This window comes from Lycorma delicatula, chromosome 2 (assembly GCF_047948215.1).
Source record: "Lycorma delicatula isolate Av1 chromosome 2, ASM4794821v1, whole genome shotgun sequence".
Classification (NCBI taxonomy): Eukaryota; Metazoa; Arthropoda; class Insecta; order Hemiptera; family Fulgoridae; genus Lycorma; species Lycorma delicatula.
In genome coordinates, this window is record NC_134456.1 from 62,401,351 (window position 1) to 62,415,715 (window position 14,365).

Consider the following 14,365-nt stretch of genomic DNA (forward strand, 5'->3'; position numbering starts at 1 on the left):
TTGTTTCCTTTTATGAATATGCTGAATGAGTTAACTTTGAATAACACTTACTAATAGAATTTATTTCAGTTTTGCTAATCCAGTTTCAAGAAACTGTCTAACAACTTATTAATATTATGGTAACAATAATCAATTTTTTAAATCCAGTAAACCTAGGAAAATTAATGTTGCACATAAACGTTCCAGGATTATTTTACATTGTTCATACATATATATATATTTTGATGTATTGTGGTATGTAATATATCTTTCTATACATTAATTATTTGAATTTTGTAACTTGTTATGTATAATGTGAAAATTTTATTTTGATTTAATCTTATAAAACTTAGCAAATAGCCATTGGTATTGTTTGTGAAAAACGTCATATTACAGCTGTAGTTTATTTATTTATTTTATCAGCTGTGTTTACTGAACTATAATTATTTGTTGTTTCATAATACGGCTTTGTTCATAGAGTACAGATATTACACATTTTTATGAAGTTTCACTTTGTGTTTTGTGATGTTGCTTTATTTATTGATGTAACTAAAGGTTATTTCTGTGATGATGTGTACTTTTTAATTTAAATTTTATATTGTGAGATTATTTATTTAAAATTATGGTTTAATTTTTTTATTTAGAGGATGAAAATTGTGCAGTGTAAGATTTATTGTTTCATTCATGCATTTGTATCCTTGAAATACTTAAGTAAATTTTGATTATTGAAGTAGATTGTTATAAAATATTGCTATAATATATTATGGTTGTATCTTATGTTCTTTTTTATAGTAATTAATTATTAGCCTTTATATTTCTGAAAAAACTTTTATTATTTAAAATTGAAAATAAGAGATTTTACACCTCCCTTATATTAAAGCACTTTTTTTTATTAATGAAGATGAACATGCACATACAATAAATTAAAAAACATTTTGCAAAATTGTTTAGTTCCCAACTAGTTTTATTCTTGATTTGGACCACTTTTGTTCTTAGATAGAGGTTTTTATCAATGTTGTTATTTTATTTGTTAATTGTAGTGAAGTACTGTTATTTTTATTTTGCTTGGTTTCATTTATGTCCTTAGGTTTAGTTATGTGTATTTTTAAAGTCACTAAAAAATTACACATTAAGCATAAACATGCAGGAATAACATTCTTATACTTACATACATGAGTGGGGGTGAAAAGATATGGGTTTCACGTACAGATGGCATTAGTACACTAATTTCTCAATGGCATCTCATGATTCCATTCTTCATTAGTTTACTATAAGAGTTTCAAGTCGGTACATCACTTAGTATAATATTTACAATCCACTAAAGTAGAGAATCAAGGCATTTTTGGAGAATGGAAATACTGGAAATTCATGCAGTGATTAAGTACTTTTTTTCTGAAAGGCTTGTGCAAGGGAAATTAAAGAATAGCTTGATATCACATTGGGAGACACTTCTCCATCAAATACAACACTTAAATGTTGGGTCGCAGAGTATAAAATGGGTCAAACATGCAGCGATGAAACACACAGTGGATCCAGTGACTATGCCAGAAATGATAGAAAAAGTGCATAAAATTGTTTTGGCAGATTGAGTGTTGACGTACAAATTAGCAGAGTCTGTAGGTATGTCAACAGAATACATGTGAAATATTTTTTACAAACATTTGGGCATGAATAAGCTGTGCACTAGTTGGGTGCCACATTCGCCTCACACCCAACCAAAAACAGTGCCAAAAAATCATTTCAAGCGATTGTCTTGAGTTCTTTCAGTGCAATCTAGAGGAATTTTTACATAGATTTGTGACTGTTGATGAGGCTGATCTGACTCCCAGTGACTATCACTTGTTTCCTAACCTAAAAAAATTGGCTTGGAAGGAAGAAATTTGTGACCAATTATGAAATTATTACTGCTGTAGATTATTATTTTAAGTAGCTTGATAAATTCAGATAATCCCTCTTGTGGAACATTGGGCTAATTATTTATATATATATATATATATCTTAATGGTGACTAGTTGAAAAATAAATCAAAATGTACCCAGAAAAATGTTGTATTCTTATCCAGGCCCAGATCCGTACACCCCACCCTTGTACATACAAATATCATGCAATATTTCCTCTACTTTGAGTTGAGACTAGGGTGAGATGTTTCTTTGTTCTTCTGTTGAATTTCACACAACACTATGGTTTCTGCAGGACAATTGTCTTGCAGGAATCATAAATCTTATCTGCAACTTTTATTTATTACTGTCAGTCCATCTTCTTCAATAATGTAGGATTCCAGGATCCCAAATGATAAAGCACCATACCAAAGTATTAGTTGTTTTATTAAAGTGTGGAATTTTGAGAATCTGTTATCATTGATTACTGACTTAGAAATTATATTTACTTGTTAATTTATTACAAGCTGTAAATCTTGAAGGTCAATCATTGGGAAAAAGTTTCTACTTTTCTATATCTTTTAGGATGAAACAGTAAATTTTTATGCAAGATTCAACGATATATCTGACAAAGTAAAGATCTCGAATGGTGTCTTATTGAAAAACATAAACTTTGACTTGTTCACTTTAGTAAATAAAGATTTTTATTGACAGCATCAGCATTCTCTGGCATTCAGTGACATTTCTGGCATTTCGCTTGACAACTTATGAATTGTTCAAGTTGCTTGAAAATTTTGGATCTACCATAGAACTGTAGTAGGAAAAGGAATTTTAATATAATGACTGCTATTAAACACAGACAAAGCTTATCGTAAATAGTTATGTTTGACTTTAATACATCTAGGTTGTGATTGTAAACACGAGTTGGTTCATAGGCCATATTTACTGAAATCTTATATGATATATTTAAATAAATTATATCTGTTATTTATTATGTAATAAATATGATAAATTTAGTCATAGTTAGGTTTTTTTTATAGCATACGTTTTATTGATTTATTGAGCCTGTATATTATTTTGTTAATTCTACTAAAATTTTTAATATCAATTATGATAATGATTTGCAGCGTATTTTGTGTATTTATGTTCACATTTATTATTAAGTTATTTTGTTTGTTTTTGTTAGTATTTTCTTTCTATTTGTGTTAATTTCTATATAATTTTTTATAAAACTATTTCTGTAACCATTATGGATTGCTGTATGTTTGATATGGTTTATTTTAATCATTGTTAGTCTAAATAACTATTCAATGATTCATATTATTGTACGTATTTACTTTATCCAATAGTGGTTTCAAAATAATGCATATTTTCATTATACTTTATTAAATCAACTTTACTGCTAATGTTTTACTTTTGAATCAACTTTTTAACCACTAAATCCCAATTATTCTGTTGCCCATCTAAAGGATCATCACATCCTGTTTTGTTCAGCTTTAATGATCTACAGAAATTGATTTGTTAATTACAAAACTGTAGTTGTATCATGTAATTTGTTAAGCATCTCTTTTATGATAAGATAAAATAATTTATTGACACAGAATGTAAAACAGTCTGAGAGCATGTTGCTTTATTCTCCCAGTTTGAGAATTTTCTACAACATTTTGAAATGTTAATTTAAGCACTTTGTCAATTACTACAAGTGTACTTTAGCCACTGATGAAGATTCACATAAGGAAAACATCTCCATCAATTGCCTTCATTGTTTTAAATGGACAGATGTTTGAAAAACTGTGTTTACAATCTTAAACATAATTTTTTCTTGAATTTAATTAAATATATCCATTAGATGCATTGGTATGTATTAGGAACTATTCATTTCATAGCAGAGTGGGATTTTTATTCCTATGTAAATGTCTTCTGTGTCTTATGCTCTTATCTTTAAAAATGAATAATCTCCATATACTCAAAGTAATGCATATTTATTTTTTATCTATACACACAACATACATGAAATTTCATATGACTGACTTGGAAGGTAAATAAATTGAATGTTCATATTTTAAATATTTAGGATCATGATTTAGGTTAAAGAATCATATTTGTGTGCCTGCAAAATGTGTCCATTGCTGTTACTCAGAGACTGGAATTATACTTTACTAAAGCCCAAAAATTAAGTTTTACCCGTTTTCCTAACTTCAATTATTGTGTATATTTTGAATGCCATTTATCCCTACATTTTTAAACTTGATTTTAATTAGATTTATATTATTTTTATTAAATTAGATCTTTTTACTTCCTTGTACGAAGTAAAAGAAGTATTGTGATGCAAAAAATTTTGGTTTCCAGATTTCAGCAGAAATATCAATTTTGACTAGTTTCAGCATGACGTCTGTAAGTACGTATGTATTTATGTACATACATGTATCTCGCATAACTCAAAAACGATTAGCCATAGGCTGTTGAAATTTTGGATTTAGAACTGTTGTAACATCTAGTTGTCCTCCACTTTTGATTGCAATCGACTAAACCAAAAGTCTCCACAAAAGCCCAAAATCCAATTTTTTTTGGATTTTGGACTTTTTCTTAACTGTAGTAGTAAGCCCTCATTGAGAGATTTTCAACGATAATCATAATTGGTACTTATTTTCATTGGTTCCAGAGTTATAGCCAAATAAAATTTTAGTTAATAAAATGTGTTGTCCACATCAGATTTTTTATTTATTGACTTTTTTTAGAATGACTGAATTACACATTGTTTTATTTTAAGTTAACTTGATTCAGTTCTTATCCATAATTTTTTTATTATTTTCTTTCTGTAATTTAATTACCTCAATGTTTTTTTTTCAGTAACATTTTTTAAAATTTTGTTTAAGTTAGATTTTCATTAAAAAGAGCATGTTTTAAATATTTATTGTTATTACTGTTATTTTTTTATTGACGTCAACTGATTCATTAAAACTATTGCAAATATGTTGTTTTCTTTTTCATTGTTTTCTTTTTTGAACTTAATCATTGAAATGTTTTTGTTCCAAAGGTTAGAAGGCCACTTGATAATGTACCAGTGTTCGGTACCTAGATAAAGTCCTAAAAAGTTAATAGGTTGAGAGTTTAATTAATAATTTTATTATTATATTATTGTATTACATATCTAATTACTGGCTTATTTATTTTATAGTAATATTATTACAGTATTTTATTTATTTGTAATATTACATTTTATTGAAATATGTATGGTTATTTTTTTCTTTATAGGAACTTATTGATCGATGTGCTGCTCTAAGTGCTAAACCAGATGCTATACAGAATTTAATTGATGCAATGGATAGGCTTACCGGTTTATACCATGATGTAGATGCTATGCTGAAAGAAATCTTGGAGTTGATAAAGGTATGGCAAGTGAATTATTTGGTTTTTTAAAATCTGTTGTAATTTTTTTTTTTTTAATTTGATTTTATACTTAGATTTTGTGTTTTGAGAATTTTATAGATTTCAATTTAAATTGAGTATATTGCACTGAACATATGATTTATAAAATATTGGATTGTGCTATTAGTATTTCATGATACACTCTTAATTTGATGATGATGATAATAATAATAATAACGTGGATTTTTACATTATTAATTGCAGCATAAAGAATGAAAGCCTAAGTAGTTGTTGAATTTATTATCTGAAATTGTTTTTATTAGTACTAGTTGGTTTGACAAGTCTTCATTTTCACATAGCACTAGCAGTCAATATGTTCCCCACCTGTCTTTATCATTCTCAGCTTTCTTCACAATGCTGTCTTCTACTTGAAGTTGTCTTTCAGTTATAGTTTTCTCATTTTCCTTCCTTTTTTTATTTAATTAAAAAACTTAAATATATGCTCACTAATCTACTGTAGAAACTTCTACACTAATGAAAATCAGTGCAAACTATAGATAAACGATTTTTAATTAATAATGTATTTTTATTATAAGAATAATTTATTTTCCATATGTATAATTTAGTAATTTAATATTCACTGGAGCATTTTCTATTTTTTTGTTCTTCATTAATAACTCTTAGGTGAGTCTAAAATATAAATTTTCTGAAAGTTTATTGTTATTTCACTTAGTATAAATAAATAAATAATAAAATATTAATTATTAATAAATTAAAGTATAAATTAATTTTCACTTAAAATCTTAATATTCCAAACTAGTAGCAGGTGTGTTTTTGTAGATATTCTAAAAAAAAAAAAAAATTGTTAGAAGATTTTTTAAATGTAACTTCTATTTAATGGAGATTTTATTTTTAAAAAAAAAAGAACAGTTGTACATCCTCTTTAAGTGGGTTATCTCACGAAACACTATGCATCAATTGCTTCTTTGAACTCCTGAAATCCATTACCGATTTATCAAAATGTATGAAAAAACTCATTAGTGATGACAGAAAAAACAGCACTCCTATTGTGCCACTACCCAAAAAAAAAGGAGCAAATACAAATCAGAACACTATACTGTACTGTGTAACTCTCCGTCAACTGACAAATGCTGATGCTGCAGTTTTGTCAGCTCCTATAATGTAGCATTCAAATAGGAAATGTGAGGTAGTGGGTTGTGAAATCAGCTCTGGTTCAGTAAAACATTCTGTTTCAAGTCATTATATAAATCACAATCTCAGAATACTACTTTAAAAAAAAAACAACCCAGGAGCAACAGGCATCCACGTAAGGCATTACATCAGTTGCTCCCGAGTGTCGTGGCAATACCCTACCCACTCACTGTCTAAGATCCACATGGGAACCGCCCATTGAAGTCTCTCCTGGATCATAAGAGCATCCTGATCTTTTCTGGATGGCTGAGATATCCCTCCCAGGAGAGCTACACTTCCCGGCCATAACCTAACCAGGGTCCAGGCATGCGTTGCATATATCTGTCCCCCACTATGTGCACCCTCCCCTCATACCATGAGGGCCCTTAATGCTTCATCAGAAGCACCCTGACCCAGCCACTTTTGAGTGTGGTTGAGCCAAGACATCCTCAGCAGAAAGGCTACCTCACTGGCTCTACATGAAGTCACGCTTCAACCCTAGGTGTCAGTATTTTTTACGCCTTGTACATGTAGGAGCTAGTGCTTCAAGCCATTGAGCACCTGTTCTCTTGTTCGCAACAGGGGGAAGTTTCGGACATGGAAAAAGAATTAGTAGCTTACTGAGCTAATTCGTGCGGCTTGCAGGTAAAATGTTATTGAAAATAAAATTACATCGTGGAAATTCTAACCTGTATATACTGAAGGAATATATACCGACTTCTCCGTGTTGCGGGGTGTTGCACCCAGCACCTGCTGGAAGACATCCAGGTGGCAAATTTATAACACATAATATACACAAAAATACAGAATGTTATACATTACAACAGAATACAGTTGAACACTTAAGACTACAATATTATTTAATTTTTCACTATTTACACAAGATCTACATATATTATAATGTGGTTGAATCCTTATGATAATTTTTATTTTACACTTTCCTTTCACTGTTGCTCTTTGCCCTCTCTGTTAAGGTGAGACAGCACCCCAGGCCTTAAACGTCTATACACCGTGAGTAGTATTAACTACTTTACCCCTTTTATAGGGTCTGTGCCCTGCACCCACAAAAGCTGTCGTGAGACCTCTGGCATTTGATTATTACTTGTTTTACAAAGTTCACTAATTATATTAAACTCTTACTGCAGAATTCAATTATATACATAAGACTATCAATGAAAGTTCCACCATAAGTTTATTAACTAACCTTATCCATATTTTGGGGGTTACACCCAGCGCCACAAAAGGCGTCCAAGCTCTCTTGACAGTTTAGCATCATACATTTATACAAATTCCGCAATTATCCTTTTACAACAAAATTCAATTAATACTCAAAATTAACAATGACAATTTTCCATAACTTCAACTAACTCTACCCCTGTTATGAGGCTAGCACCCAGCACCTTCAAGAAGACATGCGAGCCCTCTGGCAAATTAACAGTACAATATATACAAAATCCACGAATAATTCTTAAGGTTAACAATGACTATGATACAATTTTACATTGTATCATAGCTTTTTTTATCCCCGAGACATCTGCCTGAATACTGCTGGCTAGCATCTTCACCCCACTCTTTGCTGGCTTCCTCCTTTGACTTTAATATACTGGCAAACATCCTGCCCACCGATTTCCCACTCTCTCATCCCATGGAGCATATAGGCGATGGTGTCCTGTGGCGTGAGCCACTCCAACCTGAATCTGCTCCTGGTTTCATCCCATCTGAGACACATATAAAAGGTGTGCTCTGGGAAGTCCTGCAGTCTGCAGTAGATGCACCTTGCGGATCTTCTCCTTTTGAATGTATGGAGTTATGTCCCAAATCTGCCATGGTTGGAGAGAAACAGGGGTCATGTAATAATCCATCTCCCCATGTTTCCTTCAAATCCACGGCTCCAGTCACGAGATAAGCCTTCTAATCCACACATTCTTGGTCGACCTATCTCACTTTGCCTGCCATAACTGGATTGTTATGGCAGCCTCTGTTTTGGTCATTCCCTCGTACGTGTCAACCAACTGTGTTGCTCGAAGTTGAATCAGGAGCATGCCGATAATCACCTCCACTTCTTCTCTTGACACATTTCTGTACACTAACGTAATCCAGATGGCCACCTGTCGTTGCAGCGATGACAGCATCTTGACATTTTCTTCTTGTCCAGCACATCAGCCCATATGGGCACCATGTACAGCAGAATATAGGGAACCACAGAGAGGATCATTCTTCTCTTGCTTGCCTGGGGTCCCTCCTCAATGCCAATGCCTCCACAACAATGCCAGGGCCTGGCATTGTTGTGGAGGAGGATGGCCTCTCAAATCAGTTGGTCTTGTCTTTTGCAGCGATATGCAACCCTCACTCATTCAACAGCTCTCAGTAGTAAGCAGCATTGATTGTGCATCGCTCGTGCAAAAAAATCAATGAGCAAAATGTCTCGCCAGTCGAAAAAACTGTTGAAAGAACCTTGCCAGCTGACAGCCAAGTCTTGGCTTTCACTGGAGCTGCCTCTCCTTTCCTTTGCCATTCCATATACTGGCTTGTTTCAACTGGGGAACGTAATGGTGGACCCACATTTCGTCACAGGTGATGATCCCACTCAAAAATGCATCACCTTCTTCTGCAAACCTTGCTGTAAGCCTCTGACAGACCTCCAAATGTCTCAACTTCTGATCTGCGATCAAAAGGGGAGGGTCCCATCTGGCACACACTTTTAATGGAACTGTAGGTTGTTTGTGATGATTGCTTGACAGCTCCCATAATTTATTCCAACCTGTTCTGCAATTTCAGATGCTCTCCCCCGATGATCGTCTTCAAGAATGTGTCAAACCACATGAATATTTTCATCTATAATGCTTGTCCGAGGATGGCGATCGTGTTCCTGATTTTCCATTTGTTCTTGTCCTTCCTTGAACTCTATGTCAGGCAATCACACGAGTCCTTGACAGTGTTTGGTCCCTGAACTGTGCAGTCAATCTCTGGAAAATTTCCGTTGCTTGAACTCATTCACGAGCAAGAAATTTTATAATTATGCATTGTGCAGTGGAAGGGTGCACCTGTTGCACTGACATCATGAGCATTACTGATGAATTGGTTGGGAGTGTGGAATGGCTGGCTCTCCCACTCAAGCATACTAGAAGCATGAGCCCAGTCCTATCAACCATAGATGCTCAGAAACAAAAATCCTCTGTATATTTGATTTATCCTTGTACATTTTCCATTTACTTCTCTTATCTTCTATGTGTATCTAGTACATATTAGCTTGCATGTATAATACTTACTACTCCCCAGTTAAAGGTTTATTTCTATGTTGCCATACATTTTGGTGAGGTAATAGAATATCTGCCTTTTCCCTGGAATTTTTTGGGTTTGAATCCTAATAAGACTTGTCATTTTTTTGTATGCTTTAAAATTCATGTATTGTCATCATATAACATAACTGGGCAGTAGTCTGTTGTAACATGAAAAAATAAATGAATTTTTTAAAGTAAAAAACAAAACCCATTGAGGTTCTGTTGATGGGATATATCTATTACTTTTTAGAATTAACCTTTTTTTTTTTAGAATAAAGTTTTTAATTTTTTATCTATTTTTATACAGTAATTATATTTCTATCATGTATTATTGGAAAATACAATGCAAGTAGTGGAAAATATCATTTAATTTTTTTATTATCAAAAGATGAAAATAGATGATCCACCAGTAGAAAAAATTTGTAGATATTAATAAATAATTCAGTATTTTTGAATATATTGTGTAAATTGTACCACAATTTATTATACCCTAATTAATGGAATAAATGCAGAATGTATGTTTACTATCGGTACATTAATCTGTTTCAGTTCACTGAAATAAAAATGTTATATCAGTGAGAAGGCTGTCCTATTGATTATTATAATATATAAATAGTTTTGTTTTACATTTTTGTGAGCTGTAATTTTGCTATTACATTGATGTACCAAAACTGAATTATTCTGGAATTTTTTCTAAAATATTACAATAATCAATTTCTTGATATGTGGAATGTACCTGACACTTTCTACATGTAATGAAGCAGTTTATATTCTTAAGGTTTACATTAAATATATTTGTGAATATTGTTTTATGAATTTATTCATATTCTATTATAAAGTGTTTGTCTGTACAGTTATTTATACAATAGTTCCTGAAATGTTCATCTGACTATCATAAAAGTTTTACATACAACTTAATCAACATCGCAGCCAAGTTTCTAAGATAAAATGAATTCACCTTAAATGTGGATGAATTCATTGAATAGATTAGGGTAAATTTTAATTTTCTGTAGGATTCTACATAAATATGATCTAAAAAGATTTTTATTATCAATAGTTTTTTCCTAGAATGAGCATCCAGCTATTCATAACAAATTTCATTAAGTATAGTTTAAACCTGTTAAGAATTAAAACCTGTTTAAACTCTTAAGAATTTGCTGTATTCAAAAATTTTTATTTTTTTTCCATAAAACCTGAATTAGTTCAGGTTATCTTCTATTATTTTAGTAATTAAGCAGGTATATAATTTTTATATTCATATTTTATTTTATTTAAAAAGGGATGTCTGTTTAATACTTTTTGGAATAGACATAACACTTTTATATAAGTCTGTGTTTTCTAATTTATTTTAATCAATCTTCATTTAACATATGGTGATTTTTGTGTAAGGTGATTAATCTTTACTATAAAATTTATATATATTGATTAAGAATTGTTTTCTTTTCAGATTGAAGAAGCAGCTGAAAAAGAATATCAAGAAGTTATGGGAACTCGGCCACCATCAATTGTTGCTACTGATTTGACTAGGGAAGCTAATAAATATAAAGAAGCACATGCTAAAGCAGCTGAATCAAATGAAACACTTCACAAAGCTATGGCTCAACATATTGCTAACCTAAGAGTTATGTCTTTACCTTTGTCAGAATTACACAAACAACTACCTTCATTAAGTGTTCTTCATTGTATGTTGTCTTTTATTTTCTTTCTTTTTTACTATATCTATGAATAAAATATGCATATTTTGGTAATATGTCATACCTATCTATGTCATATCTGGTTTGAAATTTTTAAATCAGTCAAACATTTTTTTATAGTAGATACCATGTGGTATCTGAAGGGGGTTGAAACTATTAAATTCTTTGACACTCTGACAGGTGAGTTGATCTTTCTGAAAATGAAATCCCCCTTGTGATTACTGATAAAAAGAAAATCAAATTTCTGTATGCTTTTTGCTATGATGTAGCTTGGTACCTTCTGTTCCCAACCCATACTTAAATTTTACATAAGCATCGTAAGGAAGTGTCTCTAACAGTTGACATTTATGTAGTCCTGCTGACTACATATAAATTTGTTAAAAACGTTTTTTATTTATGAAACATGCTTATAAAAAGAATGCTTGCATCTTGTATATTTGGTTAAATATGTGTATTTTTTAAACCATAAGATTATTTTTTAACTTTGTGCTAAATATTGTGACAGTTTCTTGGCTGCAAGATGTGTAGAGACAAATTTTTGTCATTAAATTTAATGCTGTTACTTTATTCCTTTGCAGAAATGCACTACATAAATTTCGGTTAATATGAATATAATTTTTAATTGTATTTATAACCTAATGTAATCTGATAGAAATAGTGATAAATTTCTATTCTGTGTATAATTATATTCTATTTTACACTATTGTGCAATAGTAATCTTATTTTAATAGTACTTCCTAGAAATAGTAGAGTTGCCTTAATCAAAGTTTCATAAACCAACCTTATTAAAACTAATTTTGTAGACCAACATTCTCCTTGGTACAGGAAATATGTTAACATGAATTTAGGCTAACTATAAGCTTCTGTGCATTTAAAATATTCTTACTGGAGTTCTATTGATTAACTTATGTAGTAGTGATGTTTTTGTCATCACTTTGTAGTGAATTTTTAAGCAAAATATGATTAGAAATTTATTGTTCATAATTATATAGATTTTTTTTCTACAAATAAATTTCTAACATTTTTTAATTGTCACATTTCACATTTATATAATAATTTTATTCATACTGTAGATAACTGTGTTTGGTATTTATAGTGTTCCATGTAGTTTTATTAGAAAAATTTGTTTAATTTTAGTATTTAACTTAAAAAAATACTGTTGTTTTTACTCCTGATTTTGGACTAGTATAGCCTTCCTGACTGAACTATAAATGAAAACATTACTGCTAAAAGTTAAAGGTGCTTTTAGAACATATCAAAAAGGCAAGACACTAATGTAGGTCATGATTTCTAAGTATGTATAGTAACTGTGGACTACAGAAAACAATTGTTTAAAAAATATAATCGGGATGGAATTTATTTAAAATATAAATTAGTTTTACTTTTATTATTTTCCAGTAATCAATCTTTTATTTATTTTTAATTAATCTGAGGACTCCCAATATTTTTAACTCAGATTAGCAAGACTATACATACCATCCATATAAGAGTATTTACTTTTGTTAATTCTTAATCTTGTTTTTCTGAACATATAAACATGAATGTTGCTTCTCAATCACTTGACTTCCATCACAAGCACGTTGATTTTTTGTATAGTCAGTAACCACATATAAATTGTTAATTGTTTAAATGAATCAAGTCAGTTGAGAAGTATAGATCGTTCTTGGACTTAATTCAAATAAAAATTGAACATACATAGCAAACAAACAAACCAACGCACCATGCTTTTTTACTGGAGAAATAGCCCACTTGCGTAGTAGTAAATTTGTCATTACAAATTACTTTTTTAATAGATGATTTTTGAAGTCAAAGGTTCTGAAGTTCAATCCTAGTAAAAGCCAAAAGTAACTACTTATTACTTTTAGTAATAAGTAGTTACTAAAAGTAATAAGTTCATATAAACCACGTTTATACGAATTGAATACTAGGTATTGAATGAATAATACTAGTAATAATATACTAGTATATTATACTAGTAATATATACTATATACTATTATAGTATATAGTATATACTATTTTACTAGTACTGATATATACTAGTAATTGAATGAATACTAGCTAGGTATTGAATACCGGTGTATGATGGTGGTTAGATTCAATTAACCACACATCTTAGGAATGGTCCCAGAGTCTGAACAAGACTACACTTCATTTACATCATGCATTTCATTGGGCGTTTGGGGGGGGGGGGAAGGTTGCTTATTGTTCACTAGTTTAACAGATTGCAATGTACATGTTAGGAATATAATATTAGTAAACAAAAAGATACTTGATTACATATACCTTCCTTCAGTTTTATGTATTGCACATTGTACAATTATAAGTTAATCAACTAGACTAAAAACATCTGAGAGTCACAGGATTTTCGTTACCAAATTTTTTCTTATCCATTTTTCATCAGACTTTCTAATATACATCTTTTAATGCCATTTATCACCATTTTTAAAAAGAAATTATATATTGTCATATCATTCAAAGTAGTATCATTTAGTATCTACTGCAAAGAGTAGTATCATTCAAAGTAGTATGATACTACTTTGAACACTAACTACACTGTGTTTGCTCCAATCAAAGGCACTCGCTCTTGGAGTCCATTATCCCTTTTCCCTTTCCTTCCTTTTTATCACATTTCATAAAAAGTCTATATATAATTATCATCCCCATCATGGTATGGCTTCTGTCCTATATGGTTACTTACGTGGTCAATTTTTTTCTTTTTTAATTTATGATTTTTAGGCAAGTAACCGGAGGCAGGTGCATCCAATTATATCGCACACATAGTAGTAACAGTGGGCATGGCTGTATTTGTTGAGCCACTGCACTGTAAACCATCACGCCCCTTATAAAATCAAAATTTGAAAAAACTCAAAAATGGTTTTTAGAAATTTGTTTAGAGTACTTGCAAGCCCAAATCGACTAATTATCTTATTTAGTATAGTCAAAAATGGGGAAAATTTGCAATCGCTGAAAAA

General features: G+C 30.8%; 1 protein-coding gene across 1 annotated transcript in view; it reads left to right on the top strand.

Moving 5' to 3' along the window:
• Positions 1 to 14,365, top strand: part of mop (tyrosine-protein phosphatase non-receptor type protein myopic) — a 97,495-nt gene that overhangs the window by 52,331 nt on the left and 30,799 nt on the right. The window contains exons 9-10 of the mRNA XM_075355414.1: positions 5,112 to 5,246; positions 11,145 to 11,379. Of these exons, the coding sequence (XP_075211529.1) occupies positions 5,112 to 5,246; positions 11,145 to 11,379 (370 nt within the window). The remainder of the gene's footprint in view (positions 1 to 5,111; positions 5,247 to 11,144; positions 11,380 to 14,365) is intronic.